General features: G+C 33.2%; 1 protein-coding gene across 21 annotated transcripts in view; it reads right to left on the reverse strand.

Annotated features, from left to right (window-relative positions):
* SOX5 (SRY-box transcription factor 5) overlaps window positions 1–27,822 on the reverse strand; it is a 946,176-nt gene that overhangs the window by 98,675 nt on the left and 819,679 nt on the right. For all 21 annotated transcript variants that reach the window (XM_088798391.1, XM_088798399.1, XM_088798419.1 and 18 more), the window contains one exon: window positions 9,764–9,849. In XM_088798391.1, coding sequence (XP_088654517.1) covers window positions 9,764–9,849 — 86 coding nt within the window. The remainder of the gene's footprint in view (window positions 1–9,763; window positions 9,850–27,822) is intronic.

A 27,822-nucleotide genomic window follows, 5' to 3' on the forward strand; every position in this document is an offset into this window, starting at 1 on the left:
GGGTCACTACTTAGAGCCTAAATTGCCTCATCGATACATATAAGGAGTTGGAAAAGAAGAATGGTTTCTAAATTTTCTTTAAGCAGTAGACTCTTTCATTCAAACAATCTGAGCCAGTAGAAGTCAATCTATAAAACAAATAAAAGTGAATGGTACTGTTTGGGGTGCTTAAAGTCACACGAACTCCTTTGAACAGTTTGAAACAACTGTTTTCAAAGGTCTCTGAGGTCCTTTCCACTTCAAATATACTTGTTAGAACAGGAGGTTGTATGACTTTCTTGAAATTCTATTCCATTCTCACACTCAATATATTCTTTTAAATTTCAAGCTCCACTATGATCCACCAAGTATTCTTAACTGACTCATCTTTGCATTCCTTATGATACTCAGCTTACTAGCTTACAAAGAATAAATATTTGTTGAGTAAATAAAATTTCCAGGGTACTATGGGGTTTATAAAAATAATGTGCTTCCACATTCAAATTTGAAAACATAGGAATTAGTTCCTTAAAGACAGTAATGAAAGTTTATAAATTTTCTCAGATTTATATGAAAAATGGTTTAGCTATACACAATAAAGGAGCAGAATGAGAGGTATGTGCCTTAGAATATATTTTACTAATATATCTAGAAAAAGAGTAAGCTTGAAAGGGTTATACAAGAAAATCTTTCTTATATTATTTATTTAAAAATTTATGTTACACAGAAAGCATCTATGTAAAAAACTTATTTTAAATTTTACAACGTATTTATTTAAAATAGTTGAGGAAGCTCATAGAGACAATTCATTTGCATTATACCGTTGGAAAAATAGGACTTGACAGGAGACATTATTTTTATTTTATAAATATAAATATTGAAATAAAGAGTGAACAAGAACAAAATATAGAACACTATATACTCCAAGTAACTACACACTCAGATTTGTTGTTGTTGTTGTTCTTGTTAAGTAAACTCATTTTCTCCTATACATTCCTGCAATGGGTTTTAATATTATGCCACACAGGGGAATAGAATTATTCCCTCATTCATAAGATAATATGCCTCAATTTTACTAACTTGCTTTAGATGCTGCCCTGCAAAGTATTTCCTCATGTGAAAAGTCTGCCAAGACCTCATTTGCAAGACTGTCTTTAAGCAATAAAAAATAGTTTTAATACCGGTAACACTTATTAATCAACTAATAATACCAAGCATTTATTATTACCTAGTGCATAGTATTTGAGAAATGGTAATTAATATTTTTATTACTCTAAACTCTTTACATATATTATCTCATTTAATACTTACAATAAGATATCATTTGCACTCATATTTTAGAGATTAGGAAATTAAGGCAGGGAGAAGTCATGTAACTTGCCTAAAGTCACAGAGCTAGTAAATAGCAGAAGCATTATGACTAAGGGCACAGATGACTGCAGGCATCACCGTGTGACCCATTATGTTATAATGATTCTCACTTAGTAATAGTGCCTCTTCAAATATTAATCCAAAGATAATGCCTTGATACAATAAAAACTTTTATTTTGGTATTTATGTTATGTTCTCTCTAATTATCCCCTGCTGAGAGACTACATTTTTCTGTATATAATCAATTAATGATGACTATGTCTATCCTATGTTTACCAGTTGTATGTAATGCAATTTACATGTTCCAGTTGCATGCTTTGAAATTTAGCCATACAAATAATAGACAATATTCACGGATACTATTCAACAGTTTTCTGGTACCAACAAACCCAAGATTTGTTCCTCTTAAGGGGTATCTGTCTTCATTTGGGCTCTTTAGTCTCAAGATTCTTATTGGTCTTATATTAAGGTGATAACTTTTACTTAGGTAAAATTTTACTACTAAGGCTGAATTTGTCTTTATAAAACATTCCTTGAATAAATTAAATGATACTGTTAATATAAACTAAATGGACAATTAGGTTGAAGAACAAATTTTTAATAAAAATACAATCTGTGAATCTGAAGAATATTAGTTGCTCTCTCTTCTTATATGTATCGCCAAGACTAAAAAAATTGAGTACTTCTCTTTTTCTTGATAAAATCACTGTATACTTAAAAAACTGTATCCTTTTAACATTTCAGTAAGTTGGTATTGTTCCTGGGATTGCATCTACTGTTGGCCTTGAGCCTAGCAATCCTTTCAAGTATGATAATTAGCCCAGAAACATTTTAGGATAACCTAACCATGTTTTGATTAAGAGAAGACAGAATGCCATTGAGGAATAGGCATGGCTTATGACCAGAAAACCTGGCAATGGTAAATAATTATATTACTTTAGTGTAGGCAATGATGGAACTTCAAATATAATTTTGAAGTTTACCATTTATTCGATTGGTCATTACAATAAAAATGGGAACTGGGGAAAAGCACACGTGTACTGATGTTTTTGTTAGCATGTAATGAGATACCATAAAGCTGCTGGAAATAAGCAAATACAGAAATAGCATGAAAAAGACACTGCTTGTACTGTCTCCATTGTCCAAATGTCAAACAGTTCCCAGGAACCCTAGGGATGGTAATAACGATGGATGTAGCTCTTACCAGGTTCTTCCTTAAAGGAGATTCTTGAACACGGCTGGGTTTTGACTCTAGCCCATATGGGTTTGGAAAAGTCAGAGAAAATGTTGGCTGCACTTTTTCAGGCCTATTTGCACATGTTCTTTAGTATGCAGAATGTCTCTGCATATAATTTAATTGTTGTTGGGTTTTTTTGCCTCTATTAATACATATGCAAATGACTCACGCTTGCAGCTGTGCTGTATTAATCATATGTGTGCTTCTGTCTGTCTGCCCTGCAGGCTCAGGGTCGAAGGGAGAGGAAAAGAGGAAATTCATTCTTTTAACCTGCAAGAAAACTCATTCATGCAGACAGAAGTCCGACAGTAAATAGCACCCCAGGGTTGCGACTGAAATGAGGAGCAGTTGATCGTTTTTCACCCTGTATGGAAACGACTATGATCTAAAAGTTAAGCTGAAGAGTAGAGTATCTAGGTAGCTAAAGATGAATACTTTATAAGTGTTTATCCTTGTAAGTAATTCCTTCAATAAGAAGTTAAGAATCCTCACATCCAGACCTTTCCATAGGTATTTCTTCCTTATCGATTTTCTGGGGGTTTCTCTTGGTCAGACTCATAAAGCCATGGTCAGCTATGAGGTTGGTGCAAAAGTGATTGAGGTTTTTGCAATTATTTTTAACCTTTTAAACCGCAATTATGTTGGCACCAACTTGAAACTTACAGTGCTCTGGGAAATATGAAGTAGTTATCTTTGTCCTGTCATAATTACTGAGCTTCAGAGACTGGCAGGAGGTTGATAAAAAGATGAACTTCAGTTTTTCATCCATATCTACCTTGATGTTACTCCTGATCAGATAGAAGCTTAAGCCATTTCCACTATGACTTCCATGAAAAAAGAGTGCTCTCAGCTGATTTTTCTTTGTATGTTTCATTTCCCACTATGATCACATGTCATCTGTCGTTCCCTCTATCCCAGAGAATGCATATTACTGATGTTACTGGTTACTAGAATTATAGGCCCATGTGATTTCATTCATGACAACCTATAATGTTGAGTCTTTATTCCAAAAACATTATAAATTTAAAAAATAATCCTACTAAAACCATTAAAAAGTTAATAAATTCTTGAGTGAACATTACTTGCTTATTTTGAGTAAAACATGACCATTCAAGAAGAATTTCAATCTTTTTGTCCTTTGCTTATCACTATTAGTCACTGGTTGGAGTCAACATTTTTCGCTTCCTATAGGTAGAACAGGTGGCAGCCATATTTTGACCAACACAAATACAGTATTTATAAAGTGAGAAATAAATAGACAAATATTTCCTTCTAATTTCAAATTTTAGAAGCCTAGTTAAAAATTAGAAATAGTATACTACACAGCTATTATTATTAAAAAAATTCACGATGCCCAACAAGTAAAACGCAAATTAATGACAATGAATATAAGAAATAAATATTAGATAGATTATTGCCATCATTTGGTTTTATTAATTGAAATAGACAATATGCTTAGTTCATTTTATGTAGTCACAAATGTCCAAAAGTTTCAAAGTATAACTTTATTTTTCTTAAGTAATAATACTCACTTTTTAATATTGAAATGAAGCTACATTAGTTTTCCATATAAATGAACCCCCCCCAAATGTCAAAAGCATTGTTGGTTTTTGGGAGAAAAAAAGTAGTTTGAAGAGGAAGAGGAAAGGAAAAAAAAAAAAAAAAGGATGGGGAGGAAGTAAAAAAAGAAAGTGAATGCAGTATATGTGTTGCTATTTGGCTAGTTACTATGATAACACATCCTTTCATTATTTAGAAATAATTTACTTTAGTGTTCTAGTGGCAAGGTGAGCCATATGGAGTCAAAAGTACCTCCAAGTAGCTCATATTCTTATGTATTTTTTACATTGTTATGCATGTATTCTCATTCATTAGCAAACAATGTAGGAATAATCAATGTTGCAACGTTTGGTCTTTTTTTAAATAAAATATAATGAGTTTAAAGGAAGTACATAAACTTTAATAAATGCTAAAATGTATTCTTTACACAGCAGCCCATGGTTATGGTAATATAAAAAGAGAGGAAAGAGCAGGGTGAGATACAGTTAGAGATTTCTCATATACTAAGAATCTTCCAAACGGGCTGAAAAAAGTGTGAAGTTCTCTGGTCTTTAAATTAGTATCGTTTGTTCCAGAAATTAATCATATATTGCTTTGTTGTTCTATTAAAAATGATTATGACCTCTAGCTCATGATAATTTCTTTCATTTTAAAAATATGTATTGAGTACCAGCTATTTGCTAGGCATTCTTCTGAGCACTTAAGAGACATTACTGACCAACACAATATTATGATCCCTGCTTTGGTGGAGCTTAGAGAATATTTGGGACAGACAATGAATAAGGAATATGATAAGTAAGGTATACAGTATGTTTAAAGATGACTAATGCTATAGAAAAACGCAGAATAAGGTAAATAGGGCGTGTGGTATTTCTGGGAGTGTTATTTTATGATTTAAATAGGTTAGTTTATGTTAGGCCTCAGAGAGATGACATTAGAGCAAATTCTTGAATGAAGTGAAAATTAGCCTTCCAGGCAGAGGGAAGAGCATGTCAGGTAGAGGGGCAGCTAATGCAAAACTCTAAGGTGGGAGCATGCCTTAGCAAGTCAAAGGACAGAAAGAGGCTGGTGTAGTTGGAGCAGACTGAATAAAGTAGTATGAAGCAAAACTATTATAAAAATATTTTTTTTAAAATACTGTAGTGCTAAACATGGTACTAGGTATGTAGTGTTTTCTTAAGTTTCTTTTATTGCATTACATGAGGATCATTTTTATTATAAAATGTCAATGTATGTCTTACTAAATTGAATTCACACTACTAATTTTTTTCTTCTATGAGCCAATGGTGCCTTTGATATTTCTATTTCTGCTGTTATCTTTTTTAAAGGATGAAGATTAATTTATATAGGAAAGCAATTATTAATATTCAGCTTAATTCTAATATTATCAAGCAGAACAGCTATTTGAGCATAACAGATGCATAATTTATTGAAAGTGTAATGTTAAGATTCACTCTTCACCCTTTCATTTAATATATATTTATTGGTCTATAAAATACTTCAAGCACTGGATTAAGTGCAAATAATAGTGAGTCACTGACTTCATAGATTCTGTCATCTGGTGGAAACCAGAAAGTAGGATTTAAAACATATTCTACAAGTGCTATGTAAGAGAAGAAAATACAGTGTCTTATTGGAACACATAAGAGCTGCTTTAATCCAGACTTGGGGACAATGAGGTCTTCCCTGAAAAAGTGATGTTTTAACTCATAATGACAGGAATAAGTGGGAGTTGGCTTGATAAAGATGGTGGGTAATAGAATTTTAGGAAAAGGAATCATCATATGTAAAGATCCAGAGAGAAGAGATCATTTGAAACCACCACAGAGTTATTTAAGGCCTTTCTTTAAGTAGGGGGAGAATGTGCTCATATTTTCTAAAATCAGAAGGATCATTCTGAATAACGTAGAGAGTACATTGGAGGAGGCAAACTGAAGACAGAAAGACCAATTCTGGGGCTATTGCAGTAAGTTAAGCAAGCAATTAGGGTAGCCTGATCAAAAAGGGTGACAGTTACAAAGGAAAGAAAGATAGAAAAGTAACAGGTGGATTCTTGATGTGTTTAGTAGGTGGGATGAATGACTAGGTATAGCGGAAAAGGGAGGAACAAGTGTTAAGGAGAGCTCTCATGTTTCCTGATTGAGCAATAGATGGAATGGATTTATTTACCAAGACCAGAGAATGAGCAGATCTAAGGGGCAAAGAAAAGAACTGGCTAGTTCCACGTTGGTCTGTTTCTAGTGTCTGTAAACATCTATATGTTTCCTCTGAATAACCCACCTCCCCCAAAAAAGCCAATAAATAGTTGGCTATATGGATCTAAAGCTCAGGAAAGACTTAAAAGGCAGAAGAGACAGACAGGTATTTCATTACAAAGGAAATAAATAAAATGGTGCCTTGGCCAAATGTTAATTGGTTTTATGAATATAATCTGAATGTTATTTCTTTTCCTATAAAAAATAAATATACATCAATACTTTGACTATTTTAACTGTACCGAAAAGTACACAGGAACATTATTTTTTAATGTAAAGTACTTCTATTACATGGTATATATTTCGTTATTGTATTCAGGAGCAATAAACAATATTTAACTAATAAAAGGTGGTTTAATTTAAAACATGTCATTTTGCTCTACTTTGAAAACAATTGTACTTATCTTTATTATTTTTTAATAAAGGTCATGGTTATGAGTTTTACTTGACATATTATCCAAGCCTGAACAATTGTGTGCAAAAGATTATTTCAAAGGCAAAAACAAATGATAGGTAAACAAAGTCAACCACGACTAGGAATATATTCTAGTATCTCTTTTTAGATCCAGATGTTCAAAAAGAGAGGCTTGAATGGACATATATCTTTGGAAAGAGGTATGAAGTGAAAAATGCAGAGTTTGAAGTAGATAGCTATCATTATGAATCCTGCTCCTTTTTTAGGATTGCAAGTCATAACGAGTATTTGTATTAGTGCCAATTAATCAGCAGTATTGTTATAATTTGACTAGCAGGTTACTGTATTAGCAAATGTCCTAAGAAGAGCTATGCCCCCAAAGTTTAAAACAATATCCCCTGTATTGGAGAAGCAAATATAATTGTTCAAAAACCATGGGTTTTTGAACCCTGTGACTCACTTTTCTTCTTTATCAAACGAAGATATTAATACATAACACAGAGTAGTATAATAAAATGAAATGAGATAATCCTTGTGAAAGCATTACCAGAGACTCTAGCATAAGAATCTAAGACTGAATCTTAATAACTGAAAGAGAATCTTAGAACTGAAAGGGACTTGAAAGTGATGAAGTCTACTCAAGGTATACTAAGGAATGGAAAATGAAGATTTAGCAGACTAGAATTGAAAGTAGAGTTTGCAGAAAATCAAAACTGGCTCATACATTATACTCCACTGAGATGAAACTTCTCAGAGATAGGTTCCCAAGATAAGGGTGAATGTTGGATAAGGGTTAAGATAAGACTTCTAATTAGGCATTGTAGTCAGCTTTTCTCTGATGCACCTGGGGAGGTTTATAGAGAAGAAAAGAATTTGGATGCTATTTTAAAGTAAGGGGAGAGGATGTATTACAGGTCTCCTTTGCAGCTCTGGGAAAAGCTGAAGTCAAGGTCAGGGTTCTGTGAATATAGTGTCAGGACTTTGAGTAGAAAGTAAACTGGTGTAGACATCCTGGCAAAGGTCAGAGTCAGTCCACTTCAAAGAAAAGCCAGAGTATCTGCCATGATAATGTGTTTGCGTCTGAGTACCATTTTTCAATCGTGAGCAAAAGTGTGTTTGTGTGTGTGTGTGTGTGTGTTTTAACAGCAGCTAATAGTTTACCATGAATGAGTTTTGGATTATTAATTTCCTTGTTATACCACAGTGTTAATTTACTGAAATCCTAATTAAAAGTTTATATTTTAATGGCTACAAGGCCACTTATATAAAGGATCTTTATCTCATTTATAGATCAAATTGTAGATAAAGGAAGTAAGTTTGGTGTCTTTTTTTCTGAGAAAGAGGAAAACATATATATCTTTAAATTTTAAGGTAATCTGCCATAATATCATAAGGACTAATGAAACTTAATTTTTGTCAAATATTCTAATATATGATACTTCTCTATAGGAAACCAAGTTTGGATTGCCGCCTAATGAACCTACCTTCTGCTAGAATCCTGCAATAAAACACAGGAGATGCCTTCGACTCACCTTGCTCCCTTTCACCACTAATCCAATGGTGAAAAGAAATGAGAATGTCTAACATGCTTTGAAAATAGACATCCTAAATCTCTAAAACTCTTATTTTTCACATTTAAATCGATTGCTGAATATTTTTCCCTTTTTCTTTAATTCCACTACTCTTTTTTAATTGTAACTATTACAACCACTTTTCCCTATTGTAGTTATTTCCCAGATGCCATTTCAAAGGATAAGAAATGCCACGTTACTTTTATTGTCCCCTGGCTCCAACATTTCCCAAGGTGTTTCCCACAGAAACTCACACTGTAGCATTTTGAAGAAAAGGTAAAATAGGAATGACCTCTGTAGAACACAGTATGTCTCAGCTCCTCCTGTGTTCCTTTTGAGGCTCATTTGGGTTTTCAGAAACCTACCAGGTCTTCTGACAATCCCCCTTGCCGACCAGATGTATCTGTTTCTTGACGCTATACTGTGAAACTATATGCTTCTGTATTGACCAAGGTCATCTGTCATGACAATGCACTTCCATGAATATGATTTAATTTTATTAAGCATAACTGCTTTATATCTGGCTTCACAGGCATACTGTGTCTTTCAGGAAAAAAAGAAAAATCTTCTCTAAAGGGGAGATTTATTATTAGATGATTTGTTATTCCTATTAATTGCATAACTGTAAAGTCTATAACAGCAGAAAACAGGGAAGATTTTATAGGATGCTGATTCAAATATTTAAATAGTTAATGAAAAATACCTTTAATATAATTGTATTGATATTCTTTTCAACCCCAGAGACAAAATTTCCAAAATCACTTGGTCATCTAGTAAAGTTAACACTGACATTTTTGGAATGTATATGCTGCAGGGATAAAAAAGATCTTAATTGGGATGTCTGGATAAAGTTATCTTCATTCAGGTATCTGCTTATTTGGTCTACTTACCCTTGCTTGCCTAACTGAACTGGCATTGGCAGGAAAATAAAGGGACGTGACGAGAGCTTCAGTAATACTGAACAATTTTAAATGTAATTTTTGTTAAGTTGCCTTGATACATAGTAAGTATCTGTTTGAATACCTTTTTTTAAAAAATATCTTTTGTAGATTTTTTTGGTTCTTTTTACTTGATGAGGCCCATTCTGTGAGGAAATTATGGCACATGATAATCAAAGCAAAAGTACAGTTCATTTTGTTAAATCATACCAGGCAATAAAAAAATTACAATAAGTTATCATTAGTACAGAAAACAGGGCTAAAAATTAAAAGAATCAACATCTCAAATTTGGGTTGAGGATCCATACAAATAAATTCAAAAATAAAAAAGTGTGCGACAACTATCACTAGTCAGTTTTCTTTTGCTTTAACAGGATAATTAGCTATTTTTGATATTTACTTAACCTTTATCTCTTCCATATTGTTTCCTGACTTACCTGCAGTTGGAGTGGGCCTAAGCCTGGTGTTGCTGCGGCAGCAGCTGCCATGGTAGTTGGGATCAGCTGAACAGGGTAAGGGTCACCTAAGTAAGAGAATAATAGAGGCGTCAGCACCTTTTATCTACTCTCCACCTGCAAATTAAACTCATGCATTCACTCTTTCCAAAAGCCTTCTTTTGTGTGCCTTGCTGAGGCCTAATGAAAAGCTCTATTGTGCAGCCTTTTACTAACACTCTTTTCACAATTCTGGCTGAGAGAGGAATGTGAATAAAAGGCACAAGCAATTAAGGCGGAAACCTCATCCTTTTTTCATGATGTATTTAGGAAAATGGGAGGAAAAAGTGTGCATTGATCAGAGGGCTGCACTTTATAACACATTTACACACACACACACACACACACATTATACACACACACACACACATACACACACACACCTGACAATCTTGATATGAGCACAGTAACTCTTTAGTATATTTAAAATGTTATTATAAAAGGAACTTAACCAACTTAATTCTATTTTAACAAACTAAACTCTAAAGATTTAAGCCAAAGAGCTTATCTTTTGAATGCTCTTATTGTCTTGATTCAAATAACCGCTTAAATTATGTTTTGTGGACAAATTCATAATAAAGAAAACATTTAATGCACTTTTTAAGTTATATAAACTATTGGTATCTTTATTAGTCCAGAGACAAATGTTTATAAAAATATAAAGAAAACAGAAGATAGATGGTTTCTGCACGAATGGTTTCTGTTTGTGGAAATATTTTAAAAAAATAAATCTTAGTAATTCAAAATTAATTTTAAAGTCTTAATATATATGATCCATAAAGATATAGACATACACATATATACATATACACACATAAAGACAATTATAATGTTTATTTAATGCCAAAATTTTTTTCCACTTAGTAAAGAGGTGCAACAGACTTTATGCAGAGCCCAAGGATATGCAAACAGTGTGTACATTATTAGTATTTGAAATATGACTATAGCAAATAATTGACAATAATTATAAAAATAATTTTCTAATGTATGAAACACGTTTTAGAAATCTGATTTGGGAAAACTTGTTTAATGCCAAACGGATGAAAAATATAATAGACAATAACTCGGTTAATATATTCATTCAAAAATATTGAGTACCTGATATGCTGTTCAGCACTGCTTTTAACACTAGAAATAGAGCTTTAAAGAAGACTAATTAATATGCAGAGAAGACTAATTAATATGTATTTACTGGGAATTTAACGAAGCTTAATATTAGGGGTTCTCGGGAGGGGCCCTAGCAGTGTGTTCACAGGGTCATATATTTTTATATTTGTCTTTCTTAATTTTTTACTTTGTTGGGATTTTTTATAAGAGAGTACTCAATTTTTAACTTAAGTGTATAAATGTTTATTTTTTATATTTTTATTCATAAAGAGGGCTCCCCAAATTATATGTTCCAGGCTTCAAAATACCAATACCTGACTCTACCTCTGCTGATTTGGCCTTCCCAGATCTTACAGCTTAATGGGAGAAAAAGATACGGATAATTCCAAAGAAAAAGATAAAGATTCGCATAAAATATAGTGACTGTTAAGAAAGGGAAGTATATAACACTACAGACTATATTGTGGGAGCCCCAAACCTAGTCTAAGAGGTCAAAGACGGCCTCCAGGAAGCAGTCATGTTTAAGCTAAAACTTGAGTTAGGTGAAAGCTAGCTGGGCTAAGAAGGGAAGGAAGAGCACTCCAGGAAGGGGAACAATCTTCATGAGGGCTCTGAGTCAAATGGCAGCATTACCTCATAGCCCAGTCCCTACACTGCTGAAGTTCAGAATGCAGGTAAGGAAGTAGACATAAACAGGCCTGGGGAAGGAATCAGGGGCCAGATTATGTACGACTTCATAAACAGTATTAAAGAACCTAAGCTTCATCCCACAGAATAAGGGAATTGATAAACGTGGAAAAAAGACAGGTTGAGTAAAAACGCTTTGGTTACCTATTGGAAGCTACAATTAATAATAAAAAGATGCAGAACTCTGTATAATGTGTAATAATGGCCTGGATCAGCACGATGATGTGGGGGTGGAGAGTGATGGGGCAAGTCAGTGATATTTAAGAGGCAGAACTGAGACTACGATATGATTCTTGACAATGAGAGAAAGAGGAACGCAAGGATGACCCCCAAGTTTTGCACTTGAACAGCTGATTGGACAGTGGTACTACTTGTTGGGTTTTCAAACATGGATGAGAAGCAAGATTGCCAGTGTGGGCCTAGTAGAGGGGGAAAGATAAGGCAGGGTGGGATAGAGTCCAGATTTGAAAATTTTAAGTTTGAAATTACTAGTAGATAGCCAAGTAGAGGTGTTCATTGAGGCATCTGATAAACGTGATAGGATTTTAGGGGAGACATCTACATAGGAGACATAGATTTCATGACACCATTTAGGAGTTAATAGAATAAAAAGAGGCCCAAGGATTGGATTGTGGGATATGCTAACATTTATAGTCAGGGAAATAGGTAAGTAGCAGAAAAAGTGAAGAGAAATGTGAATTTGATGTTCCAGAAACCAAGTAAAGAAAGATTTTTCCGAAAGAATGATAATATGTTAAAGCAGCGAGCACATACCTTCTGTATTAGAATTTGCATTTTAACAAGAGACCCACACGATTTGTATTCACTTAGAAATGCTGAAATAGACAATTGCACTAAGGTGTTTTGCAGTAGCTGATGAAGGATGTGTGATAAAAAAAAACTTTATTTAAAATGTATATACTTGTAAAAATTATAGCCTGCTTGTATGCCAGTGAGAAAGTGAGAAACATACAGTAAATAGGGAAAACACTGATGATGCAGGAGGTGGGGGGCAACTGATGTCACACGATAAGGCTTTACTTATCATTTGGTATTTTTAATATTAAACCTAGAAAACACTGTTACCAGATTTTATAAAGTAAAGAGTATTTTAGATGTCTAAATGCTGAATTTGTATTTATGCAAACTAGCTGAAACAACAAACATTACAGTATGACTATTAGAATTGACAATTTAAATACTTAAAACTATGTAATTCATTTGTATTATTCATTTAAAGAATATAATCTTAAAATTAAGTATAGTAAAAGCATAGAGGCTGTGGTGCTCTTCAAATGACATTTTATTTCATATAATTTCCTTTCTTTGTTGTGAATTAATTAATTAATAAGCACTTATAACATCTACCACATGACCAAAGCTCTGCTTGGTGCTCTCGGAAATAAAAACAACAAAACACAACAAAGGAAAAATTAATCTTTCTCTATTACACAAATATCTTTTCTAATTAAGTGCTTATTTGAATAGTATTGACCATCAGTGAGTGCTATAGGAGTTAAGGGAAAACTAATTATTTTCTTTAGAGAATAAAAGTAAAAATAAGAGTGAGCTCAGCCTTTAAAATTTACAGGTAGCGGGAAGGAGAGATATTTTATGTAGGGTGAAATGCATCAAAGCATGATTATGACATGCTGAGGGAATGCAAAGAAAACCAATTTAATTGATAGGTGATAGAATAAGAGAAAAGAGATTAAAGGCAGGGAGTTAGGAAACTATTCAGACTTGAGGATATTTGGATACGAAAAGGTGATAAATAGGAAATGAAGTTTTAACAAGTATCATTAAACAGGTTAGATAGTAGGAGGTTCTTAAAGATAAACCTGGATCTCTAACCTAGCGACAAAGACTTATACATTTGGATCGATACCAAATACCTGCATAGGTTTGGGGCACTTACAAATTACTGGCATCTTATAGTTAATAACAAATTGAGTATTAAATGTACATTTAAAGCTCATTAGTTAAAATGTACACTATTCTATAATATTAAAAATGCATGTATTAGAATATTATCTTTTTTCATTTCCTAAATTTATTAATGTATATTAATGAAATGAATATAGTTATTTTTCCTTTGGAGACTTCGAACAACATGGTTTGAACTGCGCAGGTCCAATTATATGTGAAATTTAAAAATAAACACCTGTACTGTTTTCTCTCTGTGGTTGGGAGTCAGTGGACGCAGAGGTCCAATTGTATACACTGATCTACACCATTGTATATCGTAGACCGGAGCATCTGCGGATTTTGCTACCCATGGTGTGGGGAAAGGGGTGTCCTGGAACCAAATTCTTGTGGATATCAAGCTTAACTAAGTTTTGGAGAGCCAAAAGTTAAGCGTGGATTTTCAACTGCATGGGGGCTGGTGGCTCTAACTCCCGTGTCGATAAAGGGTCATGTGTGTGTGCGTGTGTGTGTATGAATAACTATTATGTTATACACATGCTGTATTGTATATGTGCAAAAATGTATATGTATAAATAATTTTATATATCTGTTATGGGCAGAATTGTGTCCACTAAAATTTATATGTTGAAGTTATAGACCCCAGTCTCTCAGAATGTGACTGTATTTGGAGATAGGGTCTTTAAAAGGTAATTGAGGTAAAATAAGGTCATATGGTTGGGCCCTAATCAATCTGACTGCTGTCCTTTTAAGAAGAAGAGATTGGGACACAAACAACACAGACCAAGGGACAACCATGTGAGGATAGAGGAAAAGATGACCCTCGACAAGTCAAGGAAAGAGGCCTCAGAATCAAGTCCATCCTGCTGACACCTTGCTCTTGGACTTCAGAACTGAGAAAATTAATTTCTGTTGGTTAAGCCACGCAGTTTGTGGCATTTTGTTATGGCAGCCTTGGCAAACTAATACTGTATGTGTGCCATATATAGCCACATATCAAAGTATTCGATTTTTAAGTGAGTTGGAGAAAACAAAAGACTGGCAGTGGGAATTACCAAGACTACTATAGCTAGTATCTATCTTTAATCACACATAGTTTCCAAGGTATAAATCTATAACCATAGACAGGATATCTAAGTTCCAAAGTTTTGTGTCTAAGGCACCACAATATTGACACTATATCCATCCAACATACAAACATATATAAATTGAACCATGTCTACCTTATCACCAAGATTTTAAGCTCAGAATATCCAGAACTAGTGTGTTTGAAATATGCCCCAAGTTACTAAGGAAACACAAATACAACAACTGAAAATGGCCAGTATATCAATTTAACTCTTAATTAAATTCAAAATATGTACATGTGTCAATTTTCTAAAGTGGACACAGAATCTATAAGACTTTAAAAACAAGGTCAAAGGTAGTTTTCAATGTAAAAGAAAAGTCGAGAAACTGCTGGGGGTAACGAAAAAAGATCTTTGATTGAAGTAAATACTGTCATCTATTTATGCCATCCCTCAAGTAACTGCATTAAAAAATATGACAACAGGTTTATTTTCTAAATACCTCATTAGGTACTTACTTAGTAAAAATTAGTAATGGAAAATTCTGACTTTTAAAGTTCAACCGTGCGTAAGTTATTCAAATTTACTTTAAACTAGTTAAAAGAAATTTATTTTACTCTTTCCTAGGTTTTAACCATTTGAACAGTTTTTCCCTAAGACTTTCCAAAATTAATTTTCTTCTTATTTCAAAGCCAACTGCGGAAAATTCTAGCTAAAAAATAAAATTTTTCAAAAAGTTGAAGAATGTACTGAGGCACATGAGTCAATTGTTTTTAGAATACAAGTTAAATCACAGTATCTATTGATACAACGGATATAGCTAGTATTAAATAACTCAACCCCTCAGGATGCATGTTAACTGCATTAGTATTAAAGTAACAAATATTTAGTTATTATCTCTGGTGACACTATGAAGGATTCATTCCTACACTATATATAACACAGAGTAAGAAAAAAATGTTTTTCAACAAGTTTATTTAAGTTGAGGAAGACTGTCCAAAGCAAGTATGTTCTTACTCAGGGTTAAGGACACACACCCTTTCATCCACTGAACTAATATAGAGTTTCTGGAAAGTTTTATGGTATTATCTTCATTGAAATAAGGAGACTCATTTTCTTAATAGCCTTCCATGGTTTTTTTGGTTTAGTTTTGTTTTGCTTCTCAACAAATACCAGATTTTGTTCTCTAGGTGCTGGAACATATAAAAATTAAAACCTGTACACATACACACATACAATCCCTGCCCTAGACCAATTCCTAATCAAGTGAGGGTGGTAAACATGTAAACCAATCCAATGATACAATAAGCAAAGCAGACGAATGTATTAGGTATTCTAGATACCTCAAGAAAAGAACTTACCTCAGAAAAGTGTTTCGAGGAAGGTTATTTGCTAAAGTGCTTCTTAAAAAATGACTATGTTCACTACCAAATTATCTTTCAGGACCATCTTACCATCTACTTTCCATGTCTTCTGTAGAGAGACACACGGTAAGCGTCTGCTATTTAGTGCAACCTGGATTACACTTTTTAATCTTTTTAAATTGGTACTTAAAACACTCAGCTCTTACCACTCTGACTTTCAGGTGGAGGGAGCTCCTTAGGAGTCTAAAACAGAATAAATTTTAAAAAGGACACTATGAATGGAACTTTTGAAGGAAGTTCCTTTCTTTCATCTCATGGGCTAACAGATGAATCGGTGGGTTCTTTTTACTCGGAAGGAGCCCCCTGCCATTGATAGGGCAGTGCTAACAAGAACAACTATTCTTTATTGGCCCCTGCTTCCAGGGTTATTTTAATACTCCCGGTGTAATGACGCAGAAAGGGAATGGTAAGCTATGCAGCTAAAAGCAGATTGGCCGCATATCTTGCAGAATCTTCTGGATTATTTGGAAGGCAAGGTTAAGTCGTGGAAAGATTTTAAACAGGGAAGTGGCATAGTGTGATTTGTGTTTTAAATAGATCAATTTTGTGGCAAGGGATAAAACTGATTGGAAGAGCGGGGGCCTGGAAACAAATAGACATGTTCAAAACTAGTGCCACAAATCTAGTGGGAAACGATAATGGCCTAAACTTATCAAAAAGGAAAGAGAGGAGGGAACAAGTTTAGAAAACAGACTTGATGACCAATTTAATGGGAAAAAAAGATATGGGGAAGGGAGGGGAAGAAGGGAAAAAAACATAGGTTAGGCTTGTATTTTATTTTACTACATAGTTTTTAAAAATGTATAATTTTTTACTCAAGGAGTTATTCAATTGTTCCAACATAATTTTTGAATAATTCTTTATTCTCCTACTGATTTGAAAAGTGGGCAACTAATGTTTGTTGACTTTCAGCACTCTGTTAAAACATTTACATATATACATATAAATATACATATATACAACTCCATATAAATATGAATATATTTACATATGTGTGTATATAAAATCTCATTTAAGCTTTATAACTCAGTAAGGTAAGTATTATTCTTATTCTCCAAATTAAAATAAAAGTATCCAAGATCTCACAGTTAATAGGTACTGTAGTTATTTCTATTTTAGTAAGGATAGTATTAAGCTTTAGAAAACACCACAGACTATTTTTTAGAGCATTACGAAAACATATACTTTAATTTTCAAAATAGATATATCATTTAATGCTCATTCAACTAACATGCATCAAACACTATATGGAGGACACAAAGAAATACAAGCCACAATCTTTGCCTTCCTAACACTTCCATTTACAAAAATAAGAAATATAAACATGGAAAGTGAAATGAATCAAGTCATGTGATTAGAATCAAATGAGAAAGGCAGTAATTACCAAAGAAGAGAGAAATTTATTTCACCTTAAATTATTACAGAAAGATTATGAGAAGGGGTTGGATTTCAGTTAGGTCTTGAATAAAAAGTTAGAACTAGAAAAAATGTAAAAGTCCAAGAGCTGCAATGCCTAGTACAGAGTAGATAATGTATTAACTTCTGAATGATTGAATGGATGAGTCTAAAAGGAAAGATAAGAGAAATGAGTGAGCAACGCGTCTTAATGCATCAGCCTGCACCTATACCTATTTCATATAGTACCAAGAAATATTTAGAAGATGGGTTAGTCTATTGAGGACCTTGAATACAAAGATAAGGTTTTATACATATCATATCCTTAAACATATGCACAATTACCTCCTATCATAAAACAAAACAACAACAACAAAAAACAAATATCTAGACTCTAAAACCCCTGTAAAACACTTTCTTTAGTGTTTAGTAAGAAAACAAATTATTTACTTTTTTTCTTCTTATCTAAACTGTTAGAAATTAGTCTTCAATTATAATCTTAAATCATTCTCTAACACTTTAGTTCTCAATGAATAAACTTTTCTGGAAATGTTTTGTAAATTTACTAATGACCTCCAAATTGCCAATTTTTAATGGACATGGTTATACAACAGCTGATACTGCTAATGATTCCTTACTTATTTAACCACATCTATACGCTCTTGACTTTTCTTTGAACACGCTTTTCTGATTCTCCTCTTGCCATGCTTATGCTGACTATTATTTCTGCAATAGGCTATTCTACCTTCCTCTACTCATCCCTTAAATATCAGTATTTCTTAGGATCTAATCTTTGATGCTTGGTTTTTCTCATTCTATTCACTATCTGAATGACCTTATCCAATCTCATGATCCAACTACCATATACAAACTAATGTATTCCAAATCAGTGGCTCTATCCTAGACCTTTACCACTGTTTTTTTTGGACATTCTCCCCCAGACTGCCCCATGAGAAGCTCATTCTTACAAGTGCAAAACTTAATTCATCATTTTTCTCACTAAACCTACGTCTACTCCTGGAATTTCTATTTCATTTGGTGACACCTGGTGACGTAGGCTATAAATATGAAAATATCCTTGATTTCTCCCTCCCTTTCACCATCCATGGCTAATCAATCACAAGCTTTGTTTTATAAATCCCAGGCTTTCATTTCTTACAGGCTCTAGTCCTGTTACTAAATAAATTTTCTATTCAGCTTCCAGTGACATTCATTACAGTCACAATAAATATGCATTTGTCATAATTAAAATTTAATAAACATTTATTGACTATATACTGTGTTAGGGACTGAACATTACAAAAGTGAACAAGAAAAGAATGCCTTGACTTGGATGGATGGGTGGGTGGATGGATGGGTGGATGGATGGACGGACGGACGGACGGACGGACGGATGGATGGATAAATGCCAGTGTGATTTCAACTCTGGCTTTTAGCCTTTCAATGGTTTTTCAGTATCTCCAGCATGTAAGGTCTATAAATATTTCCAAGTTGTCTCTTCTTATGTCCTCAAACTATTACTCCCTTGGCATTTCTTGCCTTGCAATTTACTCTTAACACTGAAATGCCTATAGATCCATGTATACCCTATTTCAACCTTTGCTTTTTGGACTTTATCCAGGCTTTTTTTTTCCCTTTTCTGCTGCTAATGTTGTTTCTGTATCTCTCCACCTCAACAACTTCTTCAATTGCTTAGGTGCCTTTCATCCTTTGGGATTTGACTTAGGGTCCCTCACTCCAAAATATATTCCCTGACACCTTCCATCACTCTTAGATTTGAATTCATTCCCTTTCCTCTGATTCTGTTAAAATTCTATGCATATGTCTATTATATTACATCTATTTATATCCCATTCTCCCCAACTACACAATGCACATTCTAAGAGCAGTGATTATGTCTTACTTGTCTTTAAATCCCAGTTCCTAGCATAGAAACTGTTAAAATGCTCATTTCTGTTAAATGTAGTACAGGCTATTAAAATGTTTTTCTGACTGAACAAATGAAGGAACAATTTATTTAATTCAGAATTAACAAATATCAAAAACAGGAGACCACTTTTCAACTATCGAAAGGTCAAGGTTTAGTGAAAGAAACAGACTGTAAGCAAATAGTTATGCTAAGGAGCAAACTGATTTTTTGTACAGGGTTTATTCCAAACAACAATGGTGTTCTAGATCAGCTTCCAAAAATACAAAGTTAGACTAGGAAACGAAGAGAGAAAGAGAGGCCTAGAGTTTGGAGATATGAGGAAAGAAGGACATGGAGGAGGTCCTTAAAGACTCTTCTGTAAAGTATTTTCATACATTGAATGCTTCTTTTATAATATTCCACAATTATTCTTTTTTGGTAAAATTTGATTTAAAAAAAATAATTCATATCCCCTTGGATAGTAAAAATAAATATGAATTTCTTAAATTTTAAAATTATTTCTGCTATGAAGAAAAACCCACTATTACGATGTCATTAAAGCATCTGAGAATGGTCAAAGTATCTACTAGAAAAGACGTTATATATCAACAAATAGTAAAAATAAAATCTTTTATCATCTTGATTGTTTCAAATCATCATAGTGACTGTATCAAATCACTTATACTTTCTGAAATCTAAGCAAATTGTACTTTGCTTTTTTGTAGCAATAATCTTTGCTATACTTCTGCCCTCATTTTAGTTAGTTAAATTTGTAATTCTCCTAAATCATCTTGTGGAATCCAAGTTAAGAAGTTCAGAACAATTGATATGGTATACACAAGTAAAGGTGAAGGGGTTTCTACATTCAGAAAATCAATAATACCTTCATAGTAGATTTGCTGGAATAGTATAATATTATCTTAATATTTGGAATTTTTATGAGAAATGCGGAGTTGTAGTAAACTCATAAAATGATAAGTAACTAATATAACTATTTCATATCTTCTTTAAGAAAGTAAAATCAATAAATTATCTCGTTTGACTATACAGCTATTTTAAAAGATATTTTAAGGTAATTATTAGTTCTTAACTGCATTGTCACAAGCTAACATTTTTCAGTAAGAGATTTTTTAAAATGAAAATATCTTTGTCTTTTCAAAGTAACATAGTAAATGAAAATTTTACCCTATTTAATTTCATAGTCACCTAGTTGGCTAGTTTAATAAGAGATTATAAACCCTTTAAGAAACACCTTTCCAAATGGGAAGACATTTCTGGATATAAAAGATACAGCATTCTTTCTTTACCTCTTTGCCCATAAATTGAATGAATTCTAGTACCAGTGAAAATTCCTGGATTAATTATCTAAGAAATCTGAGAATCCCTGAAAAGGTATCAAAGTTTCCTTTTCCTTCTATGTTCCAGCATTACTACTAAGGCACCACTTCAGACCTGTGGAAATTAAGAAATGTTATGGAATTTCTCCTTCCCTAAGAAGGGAAAAACAAATAATGTAAATATCCTGAATGGTCAGAAATACAATGACCTAGAATAGACTTCTAAAATCCTCTCCATTAGGTCACATTCTAAATTTTCAAAATGGGTTTGTACATTTAATAAGTAATAATGGTATATTATACTTATACAATAATTAATTTCTTTAGAAAAGCATACACTCATCCCACCTATTTTTCACAATCTCCTGTGAAGTGAGCTGGCCGGACATTACTGTAATTACCTTAAAGATGAAAAAGCTAAGGCACAAAGAGAAAAATGACTTTCCCAAGGGCATAAAATAATATGATATGGGACTGTGACTACCAAGGTCTTCTGATATCTAGTTTAATTTTTTTTCTGACAGAATTTATTAAATCCAGATAAGTTTCAGATTATGTCTCATTGGTGCTTATTCATAGATTAACTCAGAGGAGTCAATTTTGAAAGTTTTAAAGTCTCCATTAACCAATTCAGCATTGAAATTTAGAGGCAATCTTTCAGGTGAAAAATGGCCAGAAAAGAACAAATAAATAAAAGTAAAATACAATATACTGGCAATGGGAGAATTTGTTTGGGGCAAATACATGTATACAAAAATGTTTATGGGAACGTTTAAAGCTGTAAGTATCATAGACAATCATAAATGCTCCTTAGTGGGAAACACAAATAAAATATAGTACATGCAGCTTAATGAAATATGATGCAGGATAATTTAGGTCTAAAAGTATGGAAGAAGAAAGACGTCCATAATACATACATTTTTTTTTATATTTATGAGTAGAATATAGTCAATTTACGCTCACATAAATTATGTATTACGTAGTACATATCATATATATATACAGATATGCTCACATCCTATTACATATCTATATCTAGATAGAAAACATTTGGTTTCTGTTTTCTATATTTCTACTACATTGTTTGAGGTTTGTGCAGTCAGCAAGTGCTATGTTTTTAATATATCAGAAAAAATGTGAAGGGCCTTTACGAGCTGATTATATAAATAGGTTTAGGAAAAATTTAAATATATTCTTTGGAAACAAAGTGAAAATAAATTATTAGGGAAATAGTACTGTTTAACAAGTAGCTATAGTTCTCCCCACTTCTGCCCTTTCCACTGACTGGAGAGGGGATATGGTAGCTAGAAAATATGTCACAGTCAATGAGATGAAAGCCATAATGTGTGGAAGGCAGTGTAATAAAAAGAGAACAAGCCTGGGACCTGACATTATGGAGCTACCACAGAAGCAATGCTCGGACTATTACGTAAGTAAAAAATAATCCTTTACCATGTGTAGTATTATTTTGGCCTTTTACAATAGGGAAACCTAATACAGTATCTGATTCCACATGATATTCCAAGAGCATGACTTGTTCAGTGTTTCTCGGAGATATGTATCTATTGTATACTTAGAAACAAAACGCTCTCTTAGCCTGTTTTATTATATATTTTTTCTGCTTTCACACTTTCTTATCAACCTTATCACTACAGTTAGCCTTCTAATGGAGCTTTCTACAGTGAAAGAACACGCCTACTGGAGAATAGAGCTGTCTAGTATAGTTAACAGTTACATTTAGTCAAACAAAATGATATATTGGTCTTCTGGGCTTATAATTTAGTTTGATGACCTTAGTTAGTGTGAGATTTTATGTTTGTTGTGGCAACAAAAATATGAACTTAGAATTCTGAGGGTTAGACTAGACTAGCGCAAATTCATATGGTAATACCACATTTTGAGGGCTCTTGCCTGTGAGCAGACTGTCATTAGCCAAGCACTCCTTTCATTTCACACATGTAAGTTACCAAGAATGAGAATCATGTCAGAAAGAAAAAAACAAAAAAAACAAAACGAGCTGAATGGGTTTATTTTTACATTGAATGGAATTTTTATGGTCTTAAGTGTTAAAAATCAGTGTGGATTAAAAGATTAAATATAGTTACAGTCTAATAAAATTTGAGGGATTTATCAAAGAAAGATTTTATTTTTTGTTTGCTTGTGTGTGAGTGTTTGTGGTGACAGTGTGTGCTGGCAAGAAAGACTTGTTCAAACAATGGTTACTTACATAGCTCAGTTATCATCTCACAGTTATGATGCTTAAAATTACTTATGTATTTATGGTATAAACAACAAGGCACAACATGAATAATTATTTTATACCATGCTATGACACTTTGTCACAATAGAGACATATATATCTCCTTTTTCTCAGTGATGAAACTTGTAAAACTATTGTAAACTCTATTTTAGCAAAAAACATGTTATTGACCTAGGGACATTTCTAAACAACTAAGGTAATTTTAGTAGTGTCTCTGCATTTTCCTTGAAGTTTTAAAATATTCAGTGTGCCCCTGTGAATTAGTTATAGCACCCTGGTACCTTAGCACACAGTTTGGGAACTGTAGCACTAGGCACATGCCCACTTGTGGGGAAAGACTCTATATATGTAGCTATGTGACACATTTAATTTGACACTTTGGGCTAAACTATCAAGCCAACTGTTTTACAACTGTTTGTTTTATACTATATATAGAAAAATGGGTTATCTAATTGGATTGTTGCCTCCCTGTAGATTTTTTTATTTCCACATAAAATGGCTTCATGTCAAAAGATTTTAAAGCATTTATTAGAATTATACGACTAGAAATTATACACCCAGACAGAAAGGAGAAAGGCAGAGGACTGTAGTCATTAGTAAAAAGAGAAGCACCCATTCCTTTCACTATGCCTGTAAAATATGTGTTCTGAAGGAACAAAGATTAACCTGAGGGTGGGGTGTGAGGAAGCTGTGTGTTACGGAAAGAGAAATGGAAGTTGGTGTTAGAGTAACTGGTATTGATCAAACTTACGACTTTCAAGCAACTTATCTCAAAAGTCTCTCTCAAACCTAAAATGTTAGTCCACAACCAGCATACACATTCAAAAATATTTTGAATTTTGGTAGATTTTTTTCTACAATGAGCAAAATACAAAAGTGGTGTCTTCCTACCAATAAGAAAACTGTTCTGCAGGTGTCAAAGGTCTGTACTTTTTATTTAAAAAATATCTACCTCTTACAAGCTTTTTAGTTCACAGGTAGAAGTCTTTCATTAAGAGGTTAAGATTCCACTCAGACGTTCCAGCAGAGGCAAATGACTCTTCCGCCATTCGAAGTGTACTTGAACCAATTCATTTATACACCAATTTATTTTATAATTCAGAATTGGAACCTTAGCTAAATATAGTTTCTCAAATTTATTTCAGGACTCTAATAATTGTTTTCTAATTAAAATGCACTCGCATTCATAAATATAATTTAAAATTGGGATTTTTAAATTGTGTAATACAAAATTTGGAGTGTGTTTATATATAGCAACTTTCACAGTTTTCATAGAACTAACAAGTTAAAAATACGAATTATTTAATCTTTCCCCCTGAATAAAATGGCCTCTGAATTGAGTTGATTGATTAAACCAGTGTTTTTACATAATATCTTTCAAGTTATTATATGTATTAAAAAGCAGTCCATTTAATAATACACCATTATTTTTAACTCTTTAGAAGTCTGAAAGTATTAGTTTTTAAGAAATAAGTAGGAAAAGCAATAACTAGATACAGATCCATGAAGAAGTGAGGTTGAATGTTTGATTTCATTAAAAGCAAATGCCAAAACACTATCCAAGATTATACGAATATATCAATGTTTGTAAATTAATCCTACATATTCATGGATAACAATGGAGTACAACATTCTTTAAAGCTTCTTTTCTATCTAGCTAGTTTGCTCTGATGTCTCTGGCTGTGCTGCTATTAATTTATTCTTATACCCTTTAATGATGTGTATTCTAGCAGTTAAGAGAGAGTCTAGCAGCTACCTTCTGTAGGTCTCCATTCCACACCCTATTTCTAATTCTGCCGTTATATTTCTTAAAGGGAAAATATCTTTATGTCCAACAAAATACTTCTTTTTTGGAAAACAGATGTTAGCTAAATGTATGTTGGTTAGATCTCCCAACTTGTGTTTTTATTTTGTTTTTCCCTGTTGAGAACATTGTAACTTTTTTGTGTAGCTCCAGAGATTTATATTTTACTTATTTTATCAAGACACAGTCTAAACAGGAACATTATCATAAATACTTTCTATGAATGGATTGAGGAAAAGCATTTGAATGTTTGATACCTAGAAATAGTATGTCTTTCATAGTTACTTGAAACTCAAATCAAGCAAGATGGGTTAGTCAGTCTCTTTCGTTGACAACTTTGTAATTACTCAAATTAAAACAACTGACAACCAGAGAAGTCACATATGGTTGACAACTATGTGGGGAATAACAAAGGAAGGTAGCTGGATGTTTCTTTTGTCCTAAGGTTGCCATGAAAAAATTATTAAGCCATCGATAGTGCCTGAATCCAAGAAAGTTTAGGAACTTTGAGCCTAGTCTAGTATATACTCATTTTTTAAAATTATCATGAACTTTTTACTGAGAAGTTGTTATTGACCTATCATATTACAACTACAGAGCAGAATATGTATTATAACAAAGTGTATCTTGCTTTTACAGGCTATGTACGTATATAGAAAAGTAACTGATTCATATGTTTAAAACAATTGATTATTTTGTCAATATGGTTTCATACATTCAATTGTTTTTGTGTGTGTGTTTGATTTAAGTGACCCAATCTCTAAAAGGCAGCTACAAATTGAGAGGTACTGGAATAACAAAGCACGGACTTAGAATCCAGTTTTGCTTCATTCTGCTACTTTAATGTCTCTGTGCAAGTTACTGAGCGTCAGCTTCCTCATCTACATAATAGGTTAATAACACCCATTTTACTAAATCATTACAGAGATTAAATAGGGTTATATATGGCCTAGCATTGTGTTTGTGCTATTATTTATAAATGATAAATACTGAGTATAATGCCAGCAAAACACAGATCCTGTTTCAAAAAAAGATTCTTCCAGTCTAAAATCCCTCTGAGCAATTAATTGCATTTCATAGGGTATGTAGAACCAAATTCACTCTGCCACACCTGGATGAGGCTTCCTCTGCCTAGGAAAACATAATTGTTTACAGAAAAGTATTACAGTGCTGATGGAAACATTCATCTTATGTAAATATAACCTGAACCTTAACTATTTTCATTATAATCAAATTTTAAACTTTTTCTATTGTCATTTTCCATGTGTCTGTTTATCCAGAGCTCATGTTGGAAAAGATCCCATGATTTTTTTGAAAATGTATTTAGCCATTGTTTTGGCTGTATGAAACCAGAAATATATTCACATACTCATTCTGCACTTTTAACACATCGATTAAGTTTTCAGAAATGTGCTAAATAAAATAGTCATATAAAGTTACTGATTGGAATATTTAATTGCCTTATGAGATTAGCTTAAGTAAATAGAAGTCGATGAGCCAAGCTTAATAAACTTAAAATATGTTGTATTTACTCTTCGTCATTTTTTCTGGACAGTATTTCCGCTTCCAATAAAAAAGGAAACTCTCAGTTAATTAGTTCCTCATCTACCACAATAAAATTAATGTTTAGGAGTTAAATACCATAAACTTCCTCAGGCATATTTGCTGATGTGTTCCTGTTTTTAGTTAATGTCACATGTTTTATTGTTTAATGGGGTATCATGTGGGTTCCATTATATCTCTCTTGTGCAAAGGGTGCATGTGTCCGGCATTTTAGGAGGCTGCATGCTAATTTCTGATTTAACTGTGTCAGTTGTGTCAGCTGACATACAGGTCAGTGACAGTCAATGCTGAAACAATCACCAAATCACAAGCTAAAAACTGTTGACATGGTATACTTTTATCAAACTGACAAAATAGAAAACATGTGTTGTCAGGATCACATATTGTAGATTCTTGGTAAATAAGCAGAGAGAAGAGGATGTAATCATATCTCAGGCTTCTGTGTTTGTGTGTGTTAGACTTAGTGTGACCAGCTCTTCCCTTTACTCACTGCCCCCCCACTCCTTACACCCAGACATCATACAAACATCATATAAACCAAAGACTTTAGGCAAACCTGACTTAGTTCGCCTAAGTAGGAATCTTAACCTGCTGACTTAGTTGTAAATATTTATTTTTTTAAAAGATTGCTTTGGTACCTGAACAGTCAATTATTTTAATTCCCCATCTGAAGGAAGTTAGATTGTTGGTTAAAGAATGTAAAATGATTAAAAAGTAGAAAGAACTGAGTGTAACAATGTATATAACATTCCAGAATTATATGGTGACAACCATCCTCCAGTTCTCATGGAGAAATGTTTCCAGAGATTTATATTTTATCAAGACACATAGTCTAAACAGGAAAATTTATCATAAATACTTTCTATGAATGGATTGATGAAGAACACTTGAATTTTTGATGCCAACAAATAGTCTATCTTTCATATTTACTTGAAACTCAAATCAAGCAAAATGGGTTGGTCTCTTTCATTTACAACTGTGTAATATTACTCAAATTAAAACAATTGACAACCAGAGAAGTCACATATGGTTGACAGTTATGGGGGGGAATAACAAAGGAAGGCCCACTGAAGAGAAGTTACAATTTGTTTCTTTCCATATCTCTATTCCTTTCCCTCAATGTGATTAGCGAGTACATGGTTTGAACGATTTATCGCTTCCACATAGCTCCTCATTCAAACTGACCCAAAGTGCCAGGGTGTCAACAAGGGTGGCACTTTCTTTTGCTACTGGCTTCTTACAGTTTGGCGTGATGCTAGTTTCCAGCTTGCCAGCAGCTGTAGAGACTTTATGCTGTTTTATTTCCAGGGTTACAGAAGTGGTATCATTTTACAACTTTAAGCACTGAAGGTATGAATATCAAGTAGTTAATATGCTAACAATATTAGAAAAGGGAAAATTTCTGCATGCCACATTACATCCACACTGAACAAACACAGCGTGCCAATTCTGCCAAATGGGAGTGCGGTTGAGGTGTTCTTGACCTTTTCCAGGCCTACAGTTATGCTATTGTTCATATTCAA

This window comes from Rhinolophus sinicus, chromosome 1, assembly GCF_057876585.1.
Source record: "Rhinolophus sinicus isolate RSI-liver-muscle chromosome 1, RSI-T2T, whole genome shotgun sequence".
NCBI lineage: Eukaryota > Metazoa > Chordata > Mammalia > Chiroptera > Rhinolophidae > Rhinolophus > Rhinolophus sinicus.